Source organism: Triticum aestivum, chromosome 6B (assembly GCF_018294505.1).
Source record: "Triticum aestivum cultivar Chinese Spring chromosome 6B, IWGSC CS RefSeq v2.1, whole genome shotgun sequence".
Lineage (NCBI taxonomy): Eukaryota > Viridiplantae > Streptophyta > Magnoliopsida > Poales > Poaceae > Triticum > Triticum aestivum.
This window is the reverse complement of record NC_057810.1, coordinates 2,256,227-2,283,179: the sequence shown is the minus strand read 5'-3', so window position 1 is coordinate 2,283,179 and position 26,953 is coordinate 2,256,227. Positions and strand designations below refer to the sequence as shown.

Genomic DNA, 26,953 nt, shown 5'->3' with positions numbered 1-26,953 from the left:
CTGATACTAACTGTTTGGTTTCTCACAAGGATCAAACACGAGCGATCATAAACTTTTGACCAAGGGTATGCTCATACCCTCTATTTTTTCTCTTTGTTTCTCTGAATTTTGTGCTTGCCTTTAGACTACAAGTCATACACGGCCCACAGCCTGGCTCATGCAAGTACTACTTCAACTAAACTACTAGTACACGATCTTATTATATGGAAATCAAACCGAATCATGCAGTACTTTCCTATTTTAACTAACACATGTATGCATGAAAACTAAAAAGTTTGAACTACTCAAACAGGTGACACTAGCGTTTTTCGGTGGCCTATTTTCCTTCTTGCTAGCAAGGTACGCTCATATAATCTGCGACTTATTTGCTACTCAATTTTCTCCCTGAGGTAATAATGTAATTCTCATGTCTATGATATGTTAGATACCAATTGCACTTGAAAAGGCAAGGAGTGTCAAGAAAAGTGATGAAGAAATACAGAAGAGGATAATGCGGGATCCATACACCTATTATGCCGTAATAGAGTGCTACGAGACATTGTTAGATATTCTCTACAGCCTTATAGCAGAAACACGTGATATGATGTAGGGCATGTCGTTTTTATTATTCCAAAAACTAAATTTACATATGGTTATGTGCTAACTAATTCAATTACTATTGCATTGCTTCATGGGGTACAGAGTTGTCGATCGAATACGTGAGGCACTTGAAGAGAGCATACGTTGTCAGTCACTTGTGAGAGATTTCCGATTGGATCAACTTCCTCTACTAACTCCTAAGTTTGATAAGCTTCTAATTATATTATTGGTACTGATAACTAACGTTCTATTGATTTTTTATCCGATATTTCCATTGCAACACCCAAAAAACTGTTATTGATATATAGAAAATTGAGCAAGAGGAGAAGGACACAACAATAAAGACACAGATTGCAAATCTATTAAAAGATACAATGGAAATCATCACACAGGATATCATGAAGAACGGACAAGGGTAAGATCTATTCTGATTGCCAAATTATGCACCTTCAGGAATAGTTTTTGACAACCAACTTTCTTGCAAATCCCAGTATTTTGAAGGGAGAGCTATTTGCAAATCTAAATCTGGACTCAATAAAGGATGGAGCTTGGAGGGGGAAGGTCATTTGTCTTTTTAGCAACTTATTTCAATATCAGTATTTAGTTCTGTAAATTTACAAATAGTAGTATCGCCATTATTTATTGGAATTTGGCGTTACCAGTGTGTTAGGCTTCAACAGTTGTTGGCAGCTAAAGAAGCTGCAATTTGTGTACCAACAAACGTGGAAGCTCGGCGAAGGATCACTTTCTTTGCAAACTCACTATTTATGAAAATGCCAAGGGCTCCACAAGTCTCTAGCATGATGTCCTTCAGGTAACAAACCCAACTCGCTTGCTTGCCACCTTATTCTTTCATTCATCCTTTTTGTTTCTTGATGCATAGTTAGTTACCTTTTGAACTGTTAGGTTAACTCAAGTATAGCCTTTTATGTTAATTATGTTTCTTCTGCAGTTAATTCTTTTTGTGTCTTGTCATGCATTGATTGTACTGCTCTACCATTATCTTTCTTATAGTTATTCGTACAGCGGTAGGATCGCTAATCCTAGGTAGCGACGGTAAGATTAGCTGCTATATATGCATGTGTATACAGCAATGTTAGAGTCACGATGGTTTACGCGACTTTTACCAGCAAAGGCTGATAGCTTTAATTGGTTACCAGAAGAGAAGGGCCCCGCTCCCCGCTCTGAAATTCAGAGATGGTCTACACCGTTAATCATGTATAAAAACTCCGCCCCCCCCCCCCCCCCGGTGACTCTAACATTTTTTATGTATGTAAATATGCCCCTTGTTAACAACCCCCGTGAGATCGAAGAAAGAAAATCAACACGACCGACACGGCCTTGTAGCCCTGAAAATAATGCGTCCCATCTCGTGTGTGTATCGCCGTGTTGTGCAACCGATGGATGACCATCAGTGTAGCTTGCGTACGTGTGTCTCCGGAGATATTAATCAAGCAGCTAGCCAGAGTAGCTAGTTGGCTACGTACGTGAGATAACGCCAGAAGGAACTGAGCTCCGTCCTGACCACCACTTTTTCTCTCGTTTTACTCCCCTAACTCTAAATGGTTAGGGCAAACTCTTCCCTCCAAAGTTTACCAGCGAGCCCATGGATTTGCATCCTCTCTATATATCGCTCCGGCGGCTAGTGGCTGGGAGGGGAATCACGGTGCCTTCGCTCCGGTTAGTAATTTAGGTTAGACTTTTTAGTGCTCATAGGTCCGGGGTCTGGGCGGATAGCAACGCTTCTTCTTTTAGTTTGTCTTTTGGTCTTTAATCCTCCTTGAGTTCTTCCATTTAGACGTTGTCCATGGAGCTACGCCGTAGAATCCTGCCACCTCCTTGGAGCAGTGAGGTTAGGCTTTCTTGTCATGTGACGAGATTTGGTGTCATGTGCTTGAGAACTATGCAAGAGTTCAACGGTGAAGACTTCAGCACCAGGGCGCAGGTCCTTAAATGCGCGTGCACAAAGACTTTTTGGCTGTCATCAACAATGTCAAGCCGCCTCCGGTTGGAGAGCGGCAACATCGGCACATTGGTGGCTCATTCTGACGCCAGTCATTCGGTGGTCTCAGAATCTCGATGTAACTTTTATTAGAGTAGCCCGAGGTACAACATGCTGCGAAGTTGCTCTCTCACCCAGGCCAGCTGGAGGCGGGCCAGGCCGTGCTACAGAGGAGGTGGGTAGCTGACAGCCTTGCTGTGTATAGGGGGATATGTTTTTTAGAAGGAGGATCACCCCCGCACTCTGTATCCGATAGATGCATACAACCAAATTATTAAAGAAAGGTCCCTCGCAGCCTTGTAGTGCGCACGTACCGGAAGGAGATTAAAAAAAACTAATTATTAGTTTGCCAGACTCCAATTTATCACAAATAGGTTGTACTCCCTCCGTTTCTAAATATAAGTTTTTTTTACTACAATTTTCAATATAGACTACATACGAATATAAATAGACATATTTTAGAGTGTTGATTTACTCATTTTCCTCTGTATATAGTTCACATTGAAATCTCAAATACTTATATTTAAGAACAGAGGGAGTACATGCTAGACTCAATTTTTTTTCCTTTTCTTTCACTTGATAGCAAAATCACGTCAGAGTCCTTGTGCCTTGTGCCATAATGTATGTTGGCCCAGTCTACTTCCGAAGACACGCGACGACGAAGCGAAGCATCGCTGGTCGACTTGGTATCTGCCCAAGCTGGCTCGATCCGTCCGGATCGATCAAAGGTAGCAAAACTCCTATACGAAACACGCAGTTATACAGCAGCCGGCTGATTGATTCCGCCGGCCGGAACTACACACACGTATGCACACGAGGAGGCTGGCCAAAAATTGCCAAAGGTTCATATATATCGAGCACTGTGTTTTGTTTCAACTCATGGTACAAAGTACAGGGGCTATACTAATAGCCTAACCTACTCGGTTATTAGTAATTCTTATCCTACTCGATGATTGTATCCGTGTCTTGGCCGAACACAACACCACATATGTCGTGGTTAATTCTAGCAATCATCCCCTAAACACGACGGCGTTACGTTCCAGCTCGGACGCTGATTCTTCTCCACATCTCTAGAATCTTCTCTCGATCCAATGTTTTAGTCAGGATGTCTACCAGCTGATCATCGGTATGCTTGTAGGTGACCTATGTCTTCCCTTCTTGCACGCCGTCCTTTATGTATCGATACATTGCATCAATGTGCTTGCTTCTTTCATGCCGCACTCGATCCTCGCCTACAAAAGTTGTAGACTTATTGTCAACATTGAACACCACTTGTTCCCGACCTTGATCCATGAGATCACCGTGTAGCCTTCCTGGCCACAAAACTTGACACACTGCTTCACTTGAAGTCGATGTCACCACTTTCTGCTTTCATGATAGCCAGCTTACTACGCTTTCACCAAGAAAATATGACACGCCCGAGGTCTTACGGTCGTCAACAATTCCTTCCTTGCCACTTCTACTGTAGCAAAGTAGCTTCACCATCTCCTTGCTCAGCTCACGACGAGGTTCCGTTGGAGCATTAATTGGATTGTAATATTTCATGCCATAGCTTTCAAGTACGTTCCCCGCGTATGCCTCGTGGCATAGTGCGATCCCCTCCGACTTTGTAGTACTTTGATCGCAAGGTAGTAACTCAAAAGACCTAGAACAACCATCTTGAAAAGCTCCTTTCTTTGTAGCTTGAATTTTACAATCACCTCTTCATCTTCTCCAGTTCTCAATGGGTTGTCGATCTAGATGCCAACTAGTAGACGATCCCTTCCTTCACCTCTCTTGTACATTGCATTCTCTAGGGGGGCTTTCTCAAATCCAAGAGAAATCAAAGTCCGATCAAGTTTGATGTTCCATGCTCGAGGGACTTGCGGCAACCCATACACGACTTTGTGTAGCTTCAGTACCTTGTGATCTTCTCCCTTGTTGATGAACCACGGTGGCTAGTTCACATAAACCTCTCGGTTCAAAAATGCTTACTAGATACCGTCGCTTACTTCTTATCGCTTTTACCGTTTCAATCATTCGAAGAATTTTCTCCAAATATGGGTGTAACACCAGCTATAGCAATATGGGTGTAGATGATGGTGGCATTTCCTCCATTTGTGTAGAAGAGAAGTTTTCGGCTGCACACGTTTCTTTTGGCGAAGCAAAAAATCCAACCTAAGCTAAGCTTAGTATGCATACATCTTCACTTGGACCACTAGCTGCGTTGCATGGGCTCCCTCCGGCCGTATGGACTACTTACAGAGCCGATCACATCATGGGACAAGCCGATCACATCCACGTATTACTGCCCGTTCGTGGGTTGCAGAGTTGTATCACAATTGGGGCATCGCATATAAATTGGTACCACGATTGCTAATTTTTGCATGTCAGTACCAATTTTGGTGCTTGAGAGAGCTAGCCACAACTACAGACTGTCGCCGTTGAGAATATGCAGGCGAAACATTTATTATACTAGTACACACACGCTGGGCCGGCAGCTGGGCTAACCAAAGCCTGCCATATTTTTTTTTGAGTTCAGTTACACATTTGCTGCCTTTTTACTCTTTGTTCTTTTTTCGTTTCTTCTCATTTTTTTCGTTACTTAGATTTGCGAGCTGTTTTCCAAAATCCGTTAAGTTGTTTTCCAAATCACAAGCATTGTTTCCAAATTGATGAACTTTTTTCGAAATTATGAATTTGTTTCAAAATTAATGAAATTTTTCTCAAATCAATTAACTTCTTCACAATCAGTGAATTTATCAAAATCATTGATGTTATTTTGAAAATCGATGAACATTATTAAAAAACAATGAAGTTTTCTTACAATAGATAGTGTTTTTTTTAATTTGATGAACTTTTCTCAATTTTTTTATTTTTTCTAAAATTGATGAACTATTTTACAAATATTCCAACCCTTTTTCTTTTCACAAATTTATTTTTTAATCCTTGTTTTTTTCTACCGGATGAACTGTACAACAAAAGGAAAAAAACTTTTCTTCTTCTTTTTTCATTCACTGGGTTAGTTTTTCTCCTCGACTTTTAACTCACTTAGAACATTTTTTAAGATCGGCTTCAGTAATATTGTGAACATGGTTCCAAATGCGCATGAACAATTTCTAATGTACACTGATCACTTTTTTTGCATATAGAGAACATGTTTTAGTCCAGGATGTACTTTTCTTTCCAAACGGTGAACATTTTTTTAATATAATGTACTTTTGGTAATATATGCTGAACATTTTTTTAATATACATTGAACAATTTTCTTAAGATATGATGAATATTTGACATAATGCGAGGTAAATTTTTTGTAATTTATGGTGAACATTTTCTTAGACAAGATGAATTTTTTCGACAATGTATATTTCAAAAAATGTTTCAGCACATATTAAGAACTTAGCGTGTAAAATAATTCTTGCATTTTAAGAAACGTGTTGATTTTTTTTAAAAAAATTGAACAGTTTTGATGCATTTCTAACATTTATTATGATTACACAATTATTTTTAATACATTTTGTCTACTTTTCAATTAACTAAAAAAACTGTGTATTGGGCCTGAGTGAAGAGACATAAATTTTGGGTCATGCGCAGCCTCGCTAAGACCAACTAAAAAAATTTACAGGTTTTGCTTGCCCAGCTGCCGGCCCAGCGTGAGTGTACTAGTATAATAAATGCTTCGCCTGCTTCTTGTCGACATAGACGGTGTGGCATTGTGGCTAGCGCGCACAGCTGCAGACCTGCGAACGAAAAAAATCCCTCTCAATAGCGGTATTTTTAGTTTATGTTATTCATTATTTGTTCAATTCGCCAGAAACTTTCAAACAAGTCTGTGGAAAACTTGCGAACGAAAAAAAATCCCTCTCAATAGCGGTTTTCCCGCGAAAAAATTGGCATTTATGTGAAAAAACAAGTCCGTGCACAAGCTTCTAGGTGCGGTTCAGCTAGAGAGCGTCGAACTCTTCCTGCATCGCAGCGAGCCAATGAGGATCACGGAGGACGGCTCGAGCTGATGATGGGAGAGGGGATGTCTCGGAGGTGGAAGCAGCGAGAAGGTACTCATTGCTGGTATACCGCGCGCTCGGTCGATGAATGCCAGCCCGAGACCGAGTCATCGAGGGAGGCAATGGGTCCGGGGTGGCGACGGGTGATGATGATGATGAACCCGTCGCCCCCGAGACGTCGGGCGAGGCCGCACCGACAGAGGGGGCACCGTGGACGCTTGGGAGGCCGGCGTGGAAGGTGCCGAGGGTGTCGGCGCGGGGACACTGTGGGCGTTGGGGTCGGCGAGGGAGGATGGCGTGGAAGGCGCAGCCCCCGAGGCAGCCGGGCGGGAAGATACTCGACCCGTGGCGCGAGGGATGACCTCAAAGCCGGGATGCGGCCCGAGAGATGCTCTCGGACGGCCTTCACCGGAGGAGCTTACCACAGGATCACCGGGAGCTGGCAATGCCGCATCATCCGAGGGTACTTGCTGAAACGGAAAAACCTTCTCATCAAAGTAAACGTGTCGGCAAGTGATCACAAGATGTGTGATAGGATCATAGCAGCGGTAGCCTTTGGTGTTGGGGGGGGGGGGGGTAGCCAAGAAAAATGCAGGTCAAAGATCGAGGAGCTAGCTTATGAGGAGTACTGGAAGCAATACTAGGGTAGGACAGACAAACAAGGATCTATAGGTCGTCGTAGGATGGTGGCGTGCCGAACGGAAGATGATGAGGTGCAAAATTCCCGCGAGTACGATAAGGACGAATATTAAGGAGATGTGACGCGGTGGCGAGTGCGTCAGGCCAGAAACGTGGTGGCAGGTTGGCGTGGAAGAGAAGCGTGTGAATGTAGTCATTAATAGTGCGAAGCACACGCTCAGCGCGCCCCTTTTATTGCGAAGTATACAAGCAAGTGAGACAAAAAATTGTGCTATGTGTGGTGAGAAGGTTGCGGATGGAAAGATCATCAAACTCCTTCCCGTTGTCCGTTTGCAACGCATGGATAGGACGTCCAAACTACGTGATGACATAAGAGTAAAAGGCGGTGAGAGTGGAGATGGCATCCGTCTTTCGCCGCAACGGGAAGGTCCACACATAGTGTGAAAAATCATCTAGGATAACAAGGTAGTAAAGATAGCCCGCATTGCTTGCATCAGGAGAAGTCCAAACATCACTATGAATTAACTCAAACGGGTATGATGCGACATGCGATGAAGTGCTAAATGGAAAACGAACATGTTTGCCGACACGACAGGCATGACAAGTGTGATCGCCGATCTTATTACACCTGAAAGAAAAACTCCGAAGAATATGACAAAGGGTGGCTGGGTTGGGATGTCCTAAGTGTGCGTGCCAGAGGTCCACTCCCGTGGAGAGCGCTATGGGTGCGGTGGCGGAGCAGGCGGATGAGTGGACCGAGTAGAGCTCGTCGGGGCTGTCATATCGGTGGAGCACCATCCGGGTACAGGCATCCTTAATAGAAAATCCAAACATGTCAAATTCAACAGTGACGGGATTTTCACGTGTAAAAGAACGAACAGAAACAAGATTTTTAATAAGGTCAGGAGAGACAAATATGATAGATAGCGTCAGTGGCATGGAATTGGATGGAAAAGCGGCATGACCAAGAGGTGTAATGCGAAGGGAGTAACTGACACCCACTGTTATGCGAGTGGCGGTATGGAAGGGGTAAGCAGTGAGGAGGTCATCTGGGTTGGTATCCATATGAGCTGTAACTCCAGTATCAATCTACCAGTTGCCACTGCCGGTGTAGTTCTGTGGCATGTGAGCGGAGTGATGTGCCGCTAGCAACGCGGGATCCCAGGGCACTGGGGGAGCGACGGAGCTGACGGCTGCGGCTGCAGTGGAGGTGTCGTGATGCACAGTGGAACGATCCATAGGGTGCCGAGTAGCCGTAGGGCAGCGAGGGTGCGTACGGCTGTACAGCCGCATGCAGCGCCTGATGGGCTACTGGACGGGCGCCGAAGGAGACGGGGACAGGAGCGCGCGAAATAGGCATGGATTACGTGTGGACGACCCCCGTCCATGGGTTTTGTTCGGCGTGCCAGGGCGCTGGCTGGTACTGCAGCTGCGGTGGGCGAGGCATCCCTCCCTGGGTGCACGCGGGCGCCTGCTGCTTGTGGCTGCGGCGGCCGCCTCGACGGCGATCGGCGGGCCGGCTATGGGGCCTGCTGCTGCGGGAAGGGGAAACCGGGGGGGGGGGGGGGGGCAGCGCCTGGTAGGGACCCGGGCCAGCAGGTAGTACCGGCGGTGAGGGCGGTGTGGGTGGCCCGATTGTGCGACATCTTCATCCGTCGTTCCTCCAGCTTCAGGTGGCCTTGTGAAAATTTAGGTTGGGGATGAGGGTGAGGTTGGATGCAGCATTCCCGAAGTCGTCGTTCAAGCCTGCAGTGAGTGTACGGAGAAGAAGATCGTCGGAGACCTTCTCACCAAGGTCCTGGAGCTCATCAGAAAGCTTCTTGAGGCACATGCAATAGTCGTCAATGGACGAGTCGTGCTGCTGACACCCAACAAACTTGCCGTGCAAGAAAACCTTGCGCTGAAGCTTGTTGTCGGTGAAGAGGCCGTTGAGCTTGGTCCAGACGGTGTGAGCGTCATCCTCGTCAGAGACCACCGTGTTGAGGTGGTCCTTTGAGATGGTGGTGTCGAACCAGCGAATGAGAGTGGCGTCGATAGTCATCCACTCGTCATCGTTCATCATGAAGCGGGAGTCCACGGAACCATCGATTTGAACCCAGAGATTGTACTCACGGAACACAAGAGAGAAGTACGTCTTCCATGCATAGTAGATGGAGGTGTGGTGGTCAAGGATGACAGGAACCCGACGAGGATGTTGAGGTCGCGGATGAGGACGTTGTCGGGAGCGGCGAACGGATTTGCGCGGGTGGAGACGGAGAAGCTGGGGGATGCCATGGCGTAGCGGGAGGGAGGGAGGCGCAACGGCTGCGGAACGAGGTAGCGGCGGCGGTTCGGGAGGGCGGCGGCTGCACGGAGGGGCAGCGGCGGCGGAACAGGAGGGCGGCGGCGGCTGTGGTGAAGGCAACAGCGGCGGTGGCTAGGGTTAGAAGAGGTAGGCAGAAGCTAGGGCTTAGGTGGGAGGGTGGCGGGGGCAACACGGGGTGGCGGCGCGGCGACGTTGGGAGGACGCGGCTGCAGCGGCGGCGGGGTGTGGCGGCAGTGGCTAGAAGAGGTGGCGGCGGCGATGATGATCGCGGCGACGGCGGCGGGTTAGTCCAGGGATCGGAGGTATGATACCATGTTGAGAAATAACTTTTGGCAATGCAACTCTCGATGTATTGATCGGATATATAAGCACGTATATATGGTGTACAACATGGACCTCGACCACTACTTCGAGGTGGGCCAAGATATACAATATACATGCAAAACCATATATTCAACACACCACATACTTCGTCGTTAATTCCAACAATGTAATTTAACAAATCCTCACGTCTGCTTCGCTTTAACTCGAAATGACTCTATTATGGCCGCGCGTGCCAACGCTCGAACGAAATCCGCAGGCAAGTTGTACCATCCCGACAAGCAGTAGCATTAAATGCCAGGATCCACTTCCTTTTGCGTCAGGAGCAGACATACAGCAATTACTATTGCGAACACGCCGCGGTCAACATGCATAATACGTTCAAATAGGTGATTTTATTGTCAAAATTGATGAACAGTTTTTTTAAAATCAATTAACTTTTTTCCCTATTCGTGAACTTTCTTTGAAAATCGTGAACTTTCTTCATACTCAGTGAACTTTTTTGGATGCACAAAATGATTTTTGAAATCATTATTTTTTTCAACATGAACTTTTTCGAATTTGTGATTATTTTTTAATTCCCAAATTGTCCTTGATTTGTTTGTGGACTTTTTCTTGATGAGCGAGCGACCGATTGTTTTTACGAGCAAATGATAGTATTTCTTTTTACGGATGAGCAAGGTAACTCTTGCTCTAGATTTTGGCATGTTGGGAAGTTGTGGCTCTTGGTCTGGATTTTTGCATGTTGGGTTGGCGATGAAGACAAAAGTTCACACATATATCTAGATTCAATGACAGTGTCGGCAGTGGCGGAGCTTGAGAATAATTCAAGAGGGAGCCATTAGTCAAAAGGAACCAAGTTAATAGGAAAGGAGGGGCTAATTTTTAGTTTAAACATTAATTAGGTTCATGATGTAGGTTGTTCTTCAATGGATGCAAAAAATAAGGGGGGGCCATGGCCCCTGTTGGTCTCCACTAAGCTCCGCCACTGAGTGTCGGGCTAATTCGGGGGCATTTGACCATGGGCGCTCCTCCCCATTGATACCAATACACTACCATAATCTGGCCACCCGGGTGCCAGCACACGCCGCCAGCTATTCTGCGTGTCTTTACTATTATGTTAGCATAATTTACATCATGTGTTAACCTCATATTACATAAGAGTCATATTACTCCATATCCTCTCTACAAACTATATGATCCAGAGTCCAACTTTAACCTACCTTCTATATAATATTTAATAGAATTCCAACACATCCTGCATACAGCTAGAAAGTACTCGGCCACTTCAATGACTGCGTGTCTCCATGAAAAGTAATCATATATGAGCACATACGGGAAGGGAAGATATCAGGTGATATTGGGCATTAGGTGATACGGGCTTCTGGGAGCCATTGGATCTCCGATCCGACGGCTTTCGGGAGCTCTTGAACATTTTGCAAAAAGTCATCCGAGAGCCTCAAAATTTCGCATTGGTGCAATAGCTTTCAAGGATCCGTCACATCTGATATCCAAGTGCTGGTAGCACCAAGAATTTTCCTCGTACGGGAATGTGGCTAACAATTCTTTTGCTGGAGAATGCCAATTAACTGCATATCTGTTTTGATACCAGTATTCTCACTACGTACTTCAAAGAGGGGGCGCACTTTTCAAGAGAAGATCTCCATATAAAAAATGAGGATGGGATATCTATCCTGTTTTATTTACGGAAAATATATCTAGGTACTCTTACATTCCTTTATCCGATAGTTGTGAATGGTAATTATCTTCTGCAATCAGTAAATACTCATCATGAACTATTGGATCCTAATAGATGAATGGAATAATTTTCTTGAGCGCATAAAATTTGTTCCGAAGGATGAGGAGTCCCTTGAATCAAGGATGGATGATATCTCACTTTGGGCATCTTATAGGGGACAAACGCTCACCAGAACTGGTGAACACACTAACTCTATTGGGTTTCATGAACTGTATCTATCGTGTTGTCTAACTCTCTTTATTACTGTGCTAGTGAGAGGAATGATGTACTACAGGAGGGCACTTGAATTACAATGTATTCATGATAAAATGGATATTGGTTAGATCAATTCATTTTCCATGATTTTTATGTGACATACTCTGAAAATTCCGATGTATTTCAACATTATTACTTACAAACCTGCATATGTTTTGGACTCTATGAGTATGTTGCAGCTAAATTGGACCTGCAAAGAACAACATCATCACATCAAGAGGGGGGATCCAATATTGTAGATATGGCAATGGCCATTACTGATATCAAATTCACCTATGTTGTCTCCTGTCAAGTCTATGGAATGCAAAAAGTATCCAAGGATCCCAGAGATAAAGCTCACTATCTGAACATCCTTAACCTCATGATAATGTACAAACATAATGCATTCAATTTTTTCACAAATTTTTCTTAAAAAAGATACTAACATCCTTCTAATATTTTAAATGCACAGGTACCCGTCATTACGTGTTGCTTATATTGATGAGGTAGAAGCTCCGACAAGAAATGGAATGACAGAGAAAACCTATTATTCTGTTCTCGTCAAAGGAGTGGGTGACAAATATGACGAGGTAAACATTGAATATAAACATAAACTTTGTCCATAACATCATTAAAGGTCGAAAACTCCATTTTTGATGTTCTGTTACAATATAATATTTTAAAAACCAAAATTACATTTGTATGTGAGTATTTGAAATTTCTGGTGGTGGTTCAAACCTATTTGTAGTTTCTCATCAATTTTTGGTCAGCGATTGCTGTATGCTGTCAGAAACTCGTGTACAGAAGTAACTTACCATCTTCTGCATATGCATCTTCCATTCAATGATTTTTTTTGTATTTTGTGCTGTAAAATTGATTTAGGAAATTTACCGCATCAAGCTTCCTGGCAAACCCACCCATATTGGAGAGGGAAAACCAGAAAATCAAAATCATGCCCTAATTTTCACCAGGGGAGAAGCAATCCAGGCCACTAATATGAATCAGGTACACTTTCCATTGCCACACTATGCGTATTCGGTTCCATGTGTCAACCAGTTTATCAGATTATGCCGGCCAATAAGGCCACACCAGGTCCGCAATGTAGTCTTATGTGGTCGGCAGCTGTGACTTGTTTCGCTCCTATGAGTCCTTGGCATCTTCACCCAGGTCTGCCAACCTTTAGTGGATTATGTGGCAAAACTGGCTACAACTTAAACTTGAATTAAAACACATTTTCTGTGTAAGATTATGTACTAACAAGAATTAGCAGAAAGCATGAAGGGAAACCCCATGCCAAAGGTCGTGGGACTTCTATTCGGAGTATGTAGATGCATACAACTAGGGCTGGACGCTCGAGCGAGCTTTTTGGCTCGGCCCGAAACTCGCTTCAGCTCGGCCCGATAAGGAAATAGGCCGAGCCGAGCTGCAAGTTTCGGCCCGTTCGGCGAGCGAGCCGAGCCTGTTTTCGCTCGGTCCAGCTCGGTGGCTCGTTTCATAGCCCAATTAGTTTTTTTTTTAGGAATTTGCAGCACAGTGTAAAGGCATCAGCCAATGCGAGTAGCCCAAGCCCACTACGAAGCATTGCCTCGACTACTCGACGCCGCCCTCCTCGGTCCTCTACTGACGAAATTCCCCCATGCCGCTAGGGTTCCTGCCGCGCCGCGCCGCCACTCTTGCCACCACCTGAAGTCGTCCTTCTCGTTGTCGTGCCCGTTGCCGGTGTCGTCCTCGCCGCACTCGACACTGACGTCCGGACCGACGATGAAAATGCCCTTTCGTCGCCGCGTTGGACGCCGCCGTTCCTCACTACATGGTGCCTAGCCAAGCTTCTGCTGCTGCCCCCAGCATCTACCGCCGCGTTGGATGCCGCCGTTCGTCGCTCACTTGGAGGCACATGCAGGTATGACCTACCTGGCTCACTCGCGTCCTTGCCCCCCTTTTTTGACAATGACTCCAGCACCCAACTACGCGCCGGCGTCGGCGGCGCGCACACAGACTGCACGCACTCACGTTCACGCACACATCGACGGCTAGTAGGCATACTATATGCATCCGCTGCTACTTATGGACGCGCGCAAGCACACATACTACACAGGCGTACAGCCGTACACACACATAGTAGTATGAACACGAGCTGATCGGGTTGGACCGAGCCGGAGGGAAAACGAGCCGAGCCTCCAAAAGTAGGCTCGTTCATCCAAAAGTAGGTTGGACCTACTCTTGTCTTTTCTCCTCTCGGCTGTTAGCCAAGATCAATTCCAACAACACAAACTGCACGTGGTTGACATTGCCCAAACAGACATCAAAACCGTTTCACTCTCCAGTTGTACTACTGAATCGTATTCATTTGCTGTCACCAAAAACACAAAAAATCATGTTCGCATGCCAACATACCCTGCGATCTCTTAAATTGTACATCTAGGTCTTGAGCCCAATCCTGTTGGTTATGATACCAATACCAATTTAGTTCTACAGAGAAACAATGATAATCTGAACTCTGGACCTGCTGCTCAATATGCATATAGGAGTCATATAGAAACCATGTGCGCCCACAAAAAAAAGAAAAACCCATGTGGAACCAGTTGGACGTAACCTAAAGGTCCTAAATTATTTGTACATATTTAAACTGACAGGACAATGGGTAATAAATTATTAGTAACAATTGCCCCTTCCCTTTACTTGTAGGATAATTACCTCGAGGAGGCATTTAAAATGAGAAATCTGTTGGAGGAGTTCAAGAGTACCAAATATGGAAATAGAAAACCCACTATATTGGGTCTTCGGGAACATCTTTTTACTGGAAGGTATATCCATCAATCCAATGTTTAAATCCAATTTTATACCATTCATGGTTTTCTGTCAGTAACTTTTTTGTTCCTATATAGTGTTTCATCACTATCTAGGTTTGTATCAAATCAAGAGACCAGCTTTGCTACGATTGGACAGCGAGTTCTGGCCAATCCTCTCAAGTATGTATTAATTTCCATAAAGAAGCAATTAATACAATGCTTTTACTTAGAATGTGATTTTTTTAGTTGGCTATCAGTTCCAACATATCATTTTTGTCAAACCACGGGAGTATTTGTAAGACATTTCATATTTATCTTACAAGGAATTCATGCTACAAAACCTTCCTTTACATAAATAAATACTTATTTAGTATATTAAATTATCTACATGAGCTACACTAAATTTCTAAGGCTAGTCATAGTGGGGAGTAACCTACACTAGTGTCATGCATATGACACTAGTTTATGTTACTACCTTCATAGTGGGGAGTAATATAGAGGTAGTGTCATAGGTGGTTGTGTTTATTAGTTTTGTAGACTCATATTGCCTCGGGAAGTGTTATGTTATGGTAACATATTATGTTACTCCAAACACCTCTCTCCTCACTAACTACATGCCACATAGGCGAACTTATCTTGGGGTGTGTTAGAGCATCTCCAGCCGTTGGCCCCCCAGGGGGCGCCGAAAATCGCCGCCTGGGGGTGACCCAGCGCAAAAAATGGGCCTGGGGGCGAGTTGGCCCCCAGCCGCCGCCCCCAGGGCCGGCCCCAGGCGCGGGGTAAAAAATTAGACAAACTTGGGCTGAAACACGGTAATTTTCGGCAAACTTGGACTTTTATATTCGCAAACTTGGGCTAAAACACGCCATTACATATAAAAACTAATCAAAAAAACTTGCTAGGCCGAGAAGTCGCCATCATCGCCGCCATCGTCGGCTTTCTCCTCCTTGACTCGGGCGCCCCTGCTGGACCCCTCCCCGGCTGGTGGCGGCGGCGGCGACGCGTCGTCGTCGTCGTCGATGATGACGATGCCGCCTTCGTCGCGGCCTCGGCGGCGCTGCGCGAAGCGCTGCAGGGCGGCACGCTGGCGCTCCCTCGCCATCTCCAGGGAGTCCTGGCGTGCCCATTCAACGACCGCGTCATCGTCAAGCTCGACCTCGCCGTGCTCCGTCTTCACCGGCACCAGCAGCCCCGGCTCCGTCTTCACCGGTGCGAGACCCGGCTCCGTCTTCGGCTTGACGAAGCGCGGGGGAGGAGCCGACGAGGAGGCGTGCCGGCCGCCCTCGCTGATGACGATGCCGGCGCTGCGTGTGCGCCGGCCGAGCGACGTCTCCGCCGCGGGCTCAGCCTTGACGCCGAGCAGCATCGGAGTGCCGGAGGATTGGGAGAAAGAACACGACGAGGAAGAAGAGGAGGAGGAGCCAAACCTCCTTGGCTCCCATTGCCCGTCACGTCGGCGGTGCGCCGGGGTGGTCGTCCTCGCCGGGGGGTACGCCAACGGAGGGTTGTTGCCGCCCTCGAGGTACGTCAGCACACCATCGAGGGTGCGGCCGGGGACGCCCCACCAGAGGTGGCGCCCCTTGCTGTTCTTCAGGCCGCCGACCACCGGCGCCCCGTTGGTGAACGCCAGCCGCTGCTGCTGGCGGCGCTCGAAGTACGCCGCCCAAGCCGCGTGGTTGAGGCGGCGTACTGGGGGAGGGAGAGCTCGGCGTCGGTGAGGAAGACGCGCGCGATCTCGACCTCGTCGGTGAAGTAGGATGGCTTCGTGACGGCATCGGGCAACGGGGGAATGGGCACTCCCCCATTGCTGAGCCTCCAGCTCGTCGGCCCGGCGCGCATGTCCGGCGGCGCTGGGATGTTCGCCTGGAACAGGAGCCAGGACTCCTGTTCGCGGAGCGAACGGCGGCCGAAGCCGTTGGCCGCCACCTCATCTCCGGGGAAACGTTCGGCCATCGAGGAGAGGAGTGGCCGGGGAGAAGAGATCGGCGGGAGAGGGAGGGCTGGGGTGGGGAGAAGAGCTCGGCGGCGGCGCTCGAGAGATGTGGCACTCAACGCAGGCGAGCGAGACCATATATAGCCGCGCCGCATCCGTGTGTACGCGTCCGAGGGAGGGGAGGCGTCGGCGCGCGTCGGCGTGCCGCCCTGTGACGCCCCCCGTGAGGAATCAATGGCATAAGTTGACCGGCGACAGCCTTGCCATTGATTCCCCGCGGGAAACCGAGGCGTCGAGAGAAGACGAGGCGGGTGGTGTAGCTGACGCGGCTGGCCCACGGCGCTTTCGCGCCAAAAATGATTCGCCCGGCTCTCCCGAGCGCCCCCAGCGCTCCGGGTTCAGGTTGGGTCCGTCGGCGCCAATTTTGGCCCGAGCCGGCAAAAAATGGGCCCTTGAAGGCGCGACTGGGCCAATTTTTTGGCGCCGACAGCCGAAAAATCGCCTGGGGGGCCTTGTTGGGGGCGCGGCTAGAGATGCTCTTATGTTACCAGCTAAGTTACTCCCACTATGACCAGCCGAATATGTCAAATGTAGTTGTAGTCCAGAAAGAATAATATAATGTGCCAAGAAGAAGGCAAGAACTTAAGTCTGATATAACTTGTTGAAGCACTGATAGTTATTTCCCAACAGAATTAAAAAATTGCTAGTATTGCTACAATGTACTTTTGCTCTAACACTACCGGAATTCAACCCTATGCCGACGGCTAAGGCCGTCGGCATAGCCCTGATTCCCATCGCGACAGGCCTATGACGACAGCCCCCGTCAGCATAGGTTCGTCGGCAACATATGCATCGGCATACCCACGGAGACCGTCGGCATAGAACGGACGTCGGCATAAATGATACCCCGACGGCGTCCGTACATACCTATGCCGATGGCCGCCTCCGGGTTGCTCCTGGAGCAGGGCTATGCCGACAGGCCGTCGGCATAGGTGCCACATGGCGGCTACTGGTAGCTCCTGGGGGAGGGCTATACCAACGGCTAAGCCGTCGGCGTAGTTTTTCCTGGGGCAGGGCCATGCCGACGGCTAAGCCGTCGGCGTAGTTTAGTTTTAAACTATGTCGACTTCTTAGCCGTCGGCATAGCCCTCCCCCAGCATCTACCAGTAGCCGCCATGTGGCACCTATGCCGACGGCCTAGTGGTCGGCGTATTTTAAAAATAAATTAAGGAACCACTGTACATCCACTGATTATCTGCCATCCTCAGCTTTATTTTAAGACACACAACTAAATTAAGGATTCATTTAAATTAATCACATCAAATTTTCATTTTCTACCGAGTTGAATCCACCTACTTCTCTAATAGGTAAAGATAGGTCCTAATCCCACCCGAGGATGTGTAGATTGAGTACGTTCTCCATTCTACCCCGTTCCGAGACAAAATTTCGGCAGCACCTCCCCGCTGTTCTCCAGATACACGTCTCGGCAAATAGCCGAGAAAATGTGCTCCGGAGAACAATGGGGAGGTGCCGCCGAAATCTTGTCTTGGACTGGGGTAGAACATGGAGAACGTACCCAATCTACACATCCTCTGGTTGTCCGTGGAAAATGCTGGACAATCCAAAAGAGCGATGGGGGCCGGACTGAACGGAGAGGGGGTCGAGACGGCGGCTGCACCGCGGAAGGACAGCGACGACTCCGGGCAGGAGGCCCTCCACTCACCAACGAGTGGAGGAGGCAAAAGGCGCACGAGCCGTTGGACGTTCGGATGGCGGGGGGCACCGAACACGGTGGTGTTGTGCGCAGGGCAGAAGTGGCGGCCGGGCGGGGCGGAGACGAGACCGGGGCAGGGCGCGACCGTGGCGGGGATGAGGTCGGGGCGCGGGCGGCGGCCAAGGCGGGGTTGATGTCGGGGTGCGGGGCAGAGGTGGCGGCCGGGCAGGGCGATGCGGGGACGAGGTCGGGGCGAGGCGGCGACGTTGGGCGCGGAGAGGGTGGCGGCAGTGGTCGGGGTCAAGGGACAGAGGGAGGGAGGTTTGGGTCGGGTGAGAATGGGTGGAGGAGGATGAACGCAGGGTGGATAAGGGCACGACTATGCTGACGCATAGCCCTGGCCTTATCTAGCAGGCGTAGGTTTATTAATTTATTAATTTTTATTTACATTAACATTAATTTATTTTTTGAAAGTGCTACATTTTTTAATTTATCAACTATCCTTCCTCCCCTTCGTAGACCATGTGCGATATTTCTGTGGCATAGATGCCCCCCACTGGACTAAACCCTAGCTGACGCGCATGATTCACCATTCAAGTGACGGCGGCACAACCGTCTGTGGAGGGGGGCCACACCCCGGAGCCTCATTTTCGAATGTGCGATGTTTCGTTGGCATAGCAACATCGCCGAACGCGGTCTGGACCCAACCCACCACTAGATTCCCTCCGATTCTACCGTACCCGCACGATACCCCCTCCAAGTGATGGCGGCACTATCGTCAGTGGAGGGGGCGGCACACCACGGAGACCCAAGACAGGCGTCTACGCATGCCACAACACTTTCACACATGCATCAGGACCCGTGCGATGTTTCGGTGGCATAGCTACACCCCGAAGGCCACCGAACTGGACTAGACGCTAGTCCAGTTGACCAGATGATCTAGCCCTTTGACTTTCGCCGGACGGGCTTTGACCAGTGGACTCTTCCACCTGGTTGCCATAGGTCAGCCCATCGCAACATCCCCGAACATGGTCTGGACCCAACCCACCACTAGATTCCCTCCGGTTCTACAGTACCCGCACGATTCCCCCCTCCAAGTGACGGCGGCACTGCCGTCCATGGAGGGGGCCCACACCCAGCAGCCCAAGAAGGGCATATACCCATGCCACAACACTTTCACACATGCATCAGGACCCGTGCGATGTTTTGGTGGCACAGCTACACCCCGCAGGCTACCCCGAATCCTAGTTGACCAAATGATCTAGCCCTTTGACTTTCGCCGGACGGGCTTTGACCAGTGGACTGTTCCACCTGGTTGCGATAGGTCAGCCAATAGCAACATCCCCAAACACGGTCTGGACCCAACCCACCACTAGTTTCCCTACGGTTCTACCGTACCCGCACGATTCCCCCTCCAAGTGACAGCGACACTTTCTTCAGTGGAGGGGGGCACACCATGGAGCCCCAAGATGGGCGTCTACGCATGCCACAACACTTTCACACATGCATCAGGACCCGTGCGATGTTTCAGTGGCATAGCTACACCCCGAAAGCCACCGGACCAGACTAGACCCTTGTCCAATTGACCAGATGATCTAGCACTTTGACTTTCGCCAGACGGGCTTTGACCAGTGGACTCTTCCACCTGGCTGCCATAGGTCAGCCCATAGCAACATCCCCGAACACGGTCTGGACTCAACCCACCACTAGATTCCCTCCGGTTCTATAGTACCCACACGATTCCCCCCTCCAAGTGACGGCGGCACTGCTGTCCATGGAGGGGACCCACACCCAGCAGCCCAAGAAGGGCATCTACCCATGCCACAAAACTTTCACACATGCATCAGGACCCGTGCAATGTTTTGGTGGCACAGCTACACCCCGCAGGCTACCCCGAAACCTAGTTGACCATATGATTAGCCCTTTGACTTTCACCGTACGGGCATTGACCAGTGGACTCTTCCACCAGGTTGCGATAGGTCATCCAATAGCAACATCCCCGAACACGGTCTAGACCCAACCCACCACTAGATTCCCTCCGGTTCTATAGTACCCGCATGATTCCCCCCTCCAAGTGACGGCGGCACTGCCATCCATGGAGGGGGCCCACACCCAGCAGCCCAAGAAGGGCATATACCCATGCCACAACACTTCCACACATGCATCAAGACCCATGCGATGTTTTGGTGGCACAGCTACACCCCGCAGGCTACCCCGAAACCCAGTCGACCAGATGATTACCCTTTGACTTTCACTGGACGGTCATTGACCAGTGGACTCTTCCACCTGGTTGTGATAGGTCAGCCAATAGCAACATCCCCGAACACGGTCTGGACCCAACCCACCACTAGATTCCCTCCGGTTCTACCGTACCCGCATGATTCCCCCCTGCAAGTATCGGCGGCACTGGCGTCCGTGGAGGGGGGCCATACCACGGCGCCCCAAGACGGGCGTTTACGCATGCCACAACACTTTCACACATGCATCAGGAACCGTGCGATGTTTCAGTGGCATAGCTACACCCTGAAGGCCACCCCGAATCCCAGTTGACCAGATGATCTAGCCCTTTGACTTTCGTGGACGGGCTTTGAACAGTGGACTCTTCCACTTGTTTGCGATAGGTCGGCCCATAACAACATCCCCGAACACTGTCTAGGCCCAACCTACCACTAGATTCCCTCTGATTCTACCATTCCCGCATGATTCCCCTCTCCAAGTGATGGCGGCACTACCATCCGTGGAGGGCGCCCACATCACGGAACCCCAAGATGGGCGTCTATGCATGCCACAACAATTTCACACATGCATCGGGACCCGTGCGTTCAGTGGCATAGCTACACCTCGAAGGCCACCCCGAATCCCAGTTGACCAGATGATCTAGCCCTTTGACTTTCGCCGGACGGGCTTCGACCAGCGGACTCTTCCACCTGGTTGTGATAGGTCAGCCCAAAGCAACATCCCTAAACATGGTCTGGACCCAACCCACCACTAGATTCCCTCCGGTCCTACCGTACTCGCATGATGCCCCCCTCCAAGTGACGGCATCACTACCGTCCGTGGATGGGGGGGCACACCATCGATCCCGAAGACGGGCATCTACGCATGCCACAACACTTTCACACATGCATTAGGACCCGTGCGATGTTTTGGTGGCATAGCTACACCCCGATTCCCCCCTCTAACCAGATTCCCTCTGTGTCAACCGTTTCCCCCCTCCGTGACATGGCGGCAACGACGTCCGTGAGGGGGCAATCGATATACTATTGGGTAATGTTTTTTGTTTAGATAAGGCACATTTAAGTTGTGAAAAAAGAAAATAATAAATAATATAAATAAATAAAAAATAAAATAAGCATAGCTGCGCACACGGAGCCTACAATGCCACGAATCAATGACGTGGCGATGCGCGCGGATTGATGACGTGGCAGAGGGCATGGGCTAGGCCTAATCCGACGACTATGCCGTCGGCATACATCTGGCACACCACAGACCCCTTTTCCCACGGATCAATGACGTGGAGACACCGCGGATCGATGACGTCGGCAAATCTATGCTGACGGTGGCGTACGGCCACCGTTAGCCACCGTCAGCAAACATTGCATGGGTCGCTGCTAACCGGGTAGGCAGACCCGGGCTATGCCGACGGCCTAATCTATGCCGACGACCCCCGTAGGCGTATCGCGAGCGGTCCCGATGGCCGTAGTATGCCGATGGCATTTCTACGCCTACGGCCTGCCCTAGGCCGTCGGGATATGTCCATCTATGCTGACGGGGGCCGTCAGCATAGATGAGGCCGTCGCCAACTACGTAAATTCTGGTAGTGTAACCACTAAATGCAATTTTACTGAAATTTATAATAAAACACTTTTTTGATAAAGTGACACTTGTATATGGCCACAGAATGTTTTTTATTGAGGGAATGTACAAAAACTTTTTTGATAAAAAACTTTTTTGATAATGTAATCTAGAATGTTTTTTTATTGAGGGAATGTAATCTAGAATCTTGATTTACTTGTAGTTGCTGAGATGGTCCACACAATGCTGACAAATTGCTGGGAAGCCTGGCAGGTGTTAACCAATAATAAGTCCCTAGATCTTGTCAACTTATGAGAACTAGACTATAATAATAATAGGGAATATGAATGTTTAGTGGGTGAGAAAATAGAGCAATACTGGGTCGCTTGAAAAATTCTTACACAAAATAAGCCAGACCATGCTGGACAATCATACTATGTACAAAGGTAACTAACAGAATTACGATATGAAACCAATGACTAAACTCTTTTGTCATATTGTTAAATGTTTTGTTTAGTCCTTTCACATGTTTGTACGTTTAGTTACGTATGTTAGATGCACATTTATTATGATCATGAAGCTTTATCTCTCTCTAACTCATTATAATATACTACAGAGTTCGCTTCGATTACGGACATCCTGATGTTTTTGATAGACTCTTCCATATTACTAGGGGTGGCATAAGTAAAGCTTCGAAGACTATAAATTTAAGCGAATATATCTTTTCAGGTATGTCTACATGTCTTACAAAGATTTTTATAGTCACCCGGTACCGTAAACTCATTCACTGAATTTAATCGTTCTTAGGTTTTAATTCAATAATGAGAGACGGAAATATAACATATCATGAGTACATGCAAGTTGGTAAAGGACGTGATGTGGGAATGAACCAAATTTCAAGCTTCGAAGCTAAGGTTGCTCATGGCAATGGTGAACAAACCTTGAGTCGTGACATCTATCGTCTCGGACGCAGATTTGACTTCTATAGAATGCTATCTATCTACTTCACTACAGTTGGGTTCTATTTCAGTAGCATGGTAATAATACATTAACTTGAGATACCTAGGAATATTTTATTGTCAAAATAATGCCACCTCTGCTATCCCCTTTCTGATACGTTTATGATTGCACTATTGGTAGGAGAGAACCAAACTGATTTCCGATGAGATGTTCCTATAGAATAAAAAACTCCCGTGAACCAAAACATGAGAATTCGGTGGAGATAATCACAGTTCAAGCTATCATCATGCACCAGTATGTTAACATAGTTAATCAGCAGTATCATCCTTCACATGAAAATCAGCAATATTCGGCATTATTAATAGTATTTTCTTAAAATGGCCCCTTGCAGGATTTCAGTTATTGTCCATGAACGTAACTAATTGTATTGCCATGGTGTCAACAGGACATCACATAATGTGTTCATCCTACATATTTTGGGATACTGACATCATAGTTCCTTCTTTCAGGTTACTATACTTACGGTCTATATCTTTTTGTATGGGAGGTTATATCTCGTCATGAGTGGTTTGGAAAAGTCAATTTTGCTGGATCCACGTATTCTGGAGAACATCAAGCCTCTCGAAAATGCAATGTGTTTAGAATCTGTTTTCCAGCTTGGTTTGTTGCTTGTCCTTCCTATGGTAACGGAAATCGGCTTAGAGAAGGGATTCCGCAAAGCGTTAGGAGAGTTTGTTATCATGCAGCTTCAGTTGGCACCTGTATTCTTCACGTTCCAACTTGGCACCAAAACCCACTACTATGGGAGAACAATCCTCCACAATTGCTCGCAAAACAGACCGACAGGTCGTGGATTCGTTGTGTCCCATGCAAAGTTCGCTGACAATTATCGCATGTACTCCCGCAGTCACTTTGTAAAAGGATTTGAACTGCTGATACTTCTGGTTGTCTATGTAGCTTATGGAAGTTCCTATCGCAGCTCGAAGTTGAACCTATTTGTCACTTTCTCGATATGGTTCCTGGTTGGATCTTGGCTCTTTGCACCATTTATTTTCAATCCATCATGTTTTGACTGGCACAAGACAGTTGATGACTGGACAGATTGGAGGAACTGGATGGGGAACCGAGGGGGTATTGGCATGGCTGTCGAACAAAGCTGGGAAGCTTGGTGGATAGGTGAGCAGGAGCACCTAAGGAAAACTAGCATCCGTGCTCTTCTCTTTGAACTCATCCTTTCGCTTCGTTTCTTGATCTACCAATATGGTATTGTGTATCATCTAAACATTGCACACAGCAGCAGAGGCATTCTGGTACTTTCTCTATATGTGTTCTGCTGTTATTTTTGCTTCTGTAGTTTTTTTACAGTTGCAGGACATCCTAACCTAATTCTGATTGCTTTTCAACTTCTAGGTCTATGCATTGTCATGGCTGGTTATGCTCACGGTCCTAGTAGTTTTAAAGGTAAGACCTTAGCCTTTCATTTGGTCCAGTTTACTCTGATGCTTAAATTCTTGTTCCTTGTCGTCAGGTGCTTTCAATAGGACGGCAGAAATTTAGGAACAACCTGCAGTTTATGTCCCACATCCTTAAGGGCCTTCTATTCCTTGGCTTTCTCTCCGTGATGGTGGTCCTATTTGTTATATACCAACTCACAATTTCTGATGTCTTCGCTAGCATTCTTGGGTTCGTGCCTACTGGTTGGTGGATCCTTCTGGTGAGTGAATCATGGCAACAAAAAATGGTAGTTCGATCATATGGACATTACCAAGATCTATTCTACTAAACTTAAAGTTTACAGATTCCCATCATTCAATCCGATCTATATATACTGATTTATATGCTGTTCTTAACAGATTGGGCAAGCATGCTCTCCATTGGTTAAGAAGATTATGCTGTGGGACTCCATCATGGAGCTTGGCAGGGCATACGAGAACATCATGGGTCTCATTCTGTTCCTTCCCATCGGCTTCTTGTCGTGGTTTCCCTTTGTCTCGGAGTTCCAGACACGGTTTCTCTTCAACCAAGCCTTCAGCAGGGGCCTCCAGATCTCAAGAATCCTTGCCGGCCAGAAGGACATTGGGGAGTTCGATTGACCAGTTTCATTTTCCTTCCCTGTGAGCATATATTCGGGCATATGTTCCTTGATAGTAGCTTATAACTTCTCCACGATGTGATCAACCCTGAAAAATCTATTTGATTCGTAGTAAATGAAACAAATATTTTATTTCGAGAATGCCAGAAGCAAATACTGGCATCATAGGAGACTAACACCGACTCGTTGGTATGTAATGGAGGCTCCCATACTAATTGTAAGGCTTTCTTGTCCTCCAATGTATCACTAGTGTAGAAAAGACTAGCTATGGCGTGTCAAAATGGGCCTTGCTGACGTGGACACATGACGACACCAATATGACACCATTGTAAAAAAAAATAGTGTCGGCATTGGACACTACGATAGCAGTATTTTGGAGCTTAATGGTGTGTCACATGGCCAACACCAGCACTAATATTCATCAGTAGTGGCATTCCATTTTATCTCGACGCTAGTAATTTGATTTTCCAGATTTGAAATAAAAGTTGTACAACAGTGATCCCAATCAAAATGACAGCAAAATGCACTAGTAGAAAAACACCTATTAGTCCCGGTTCGTAAGGGCCTTTAGTCCCGGTTCATGAACCGGGACTAATGGGTCGTTACTAATACCTCTCCCCTTTAGTCCCGGTTCTAACACGAACCGGGACAGATGGTCCTCCACGTGGCCGGTGCGCCGAGCCCAGGCAGGGGGGCCTTTGGTCCCGGTTGGTGGCACCAACCGGAACCAAAAGGCATCCACGCATCAGCATTCCAGTGGCTGGGGTTTTTGTTTTTTTTGAAGGTGGGGGGGGGAGGTTGGGGGTTTTGGGGGTTAATTTAGGTGTTTCACATATTGTGTTAGCTAGCTAATTAATAGAGAGAAGTGTCCTCTCTTATGTTCGTGCTTGGTCGACGCTACGTACTATATACATATAGCCCTCGACACGCTAGCTAGTAAGAAAATGAAGGGAACCATCGAGTACAGAAGTTCGTCATGCATACTGAGAGAAATGATCGATCGACCTCTCCTTCTCCGAGAGATTGGTCGAACAACAAGTTTTCGTATCATGTACGTCCGACGCTACTGGCTACATACATGTACAATATATAAGATCTCTCAATTACAGTCCCCTAGCATTTGAAATCAACTTCCACATGGTATTCTCCGGCTTATTGATGACGTGGTCAAGAAAGAATCCCGCCAATTCCTCTTGAATTGCTTTCATGCAATCTGGTTCTAGGAGTTCATTCCGCATCTGCCACGTCTAATTTGAAGAAGGGGGTTAATTAATACATATATATGAATGAAACTCAACAGAAATAATGGTGTAATAAAATGAAATTGTGAATATTATTAATTGCTTACGCACTTGATATTGTCTCTGAGAGTAGCCCCGCTTGTTTTTCAAAGTCGCGGTGTGGATGAACTCGCACACGTAGTATCCACAGAAATCATTCCCTTGTTCCTGTCACAAGTACTTTACGAGAAATAGAGGTCAATCAAACTGATAATGAAGCATTATAAATGGCATTGATGAAAGTATAGCTACAGAATCAACGGGAGATGCGCACAACTAGCTAGCCAGTAGTACTTACTTTCGGGTATGTATATCACAGCTCCTTCGGCAGTCCCGGAGCTTCTGCGGTGAACTGTTTCCAAACCCTGCAAGACAAAGAAAATAATAATTATTACTTGAGATATCAGGAAATGAAAAAAAAGTTGCCGATATGGTGCGATAATGATCGATTGAACTTACTTGCTGAGCATTTCAGTCATGTCCGCATAGGTGCTGGGATCTTTCCGTCTCGAGTCTAAGACAGTTACTAGTCCACGCTCAAGCTTAATCTCCAGAAGAATATAGTAGA

General features: G+C 47.4%; 1 protein-coding gene across 5 annotated transcripts in view; it reads left to right on the top strand.

Annotated features, from left to right (window-relative positions):
- The window catches only part of LOC123135347 (putative callose synthase 6), a 73,036-nt gene extending 47,576 nt beyond the window's left edge, over nt 1-25,460 (top strand). For 3 of the 5 annotated variants that reach the window (XM_044554379.1, XM_044554378.1, XM_044554377.1), the window contains 20 exons: nt 293-339; nt 425-585; nt 682-808; nt 888-994; nt 1,071-1,140; nt 1,242-1,393; nt 11,442-11,551; nt 11,643-11,765; nt 11,841-11,906; nt 12,023-12,212; nt 12,295-12,412; nt 12,705-12,827; nt 14,508-14,626; nt 14,708-14,791; nt 22,670-22,782; nt 22,861-23,090; nt 23,523-24,323; nt 24,424-24,474; nt 24,542-24,727; nt 24,867-25,459. In XM_044554379.1, the coding sequence (XP_044410314.1) occupies nt 293-339; nt 425-585; nt 682-808; nt 888-994; nt 1,071-1,140; nt 1,242-1,393; nt 11,442-11,551; nt 11,643-11,765; nt 11,841-11,906; nt 12,023-12,212; nt 12,295-12,412; nt 12,705-12,827; nt 14,508-14,626; nt 14,708-14,791; nt 22,670-22,782; nt 22,861-23,090; nt 23,523-24,323; nt 24,424-24,474; nt 24,542-24,727; nt 24,867-25,106 (3,218 nt within the window). In that variant the 3' untranslated portion in view covers nt 25,107-25,459. Of the gene's footprint in view, nt 1-292; nt 340-424; nt 586-681; nt 809-887; nt 995-1,070; nt 1,141-1,241; nt 1,394-11,441; nt 11,552-11,642; nt 11,766-11,840; nt 11,907-12,022; nt 12,213-12,294; nt 12,413-12,704; nt 12,828-14,507; nt 14,627-14,707; nt 14,792-22,669; nt 22,783-22,860; nt 23,091-23,522; nt 24,324-24,423; nt 24,475-24,541; nt 24,728-24,866 lie in introns of those variants that run through there. The other 2 variants (XM_044554380.1, XM_044554381.1) reach the window with 2 other exon arrangements.
- Nucleotides 25,461-26,953: the final 1,493 nt, after the last annotated feature.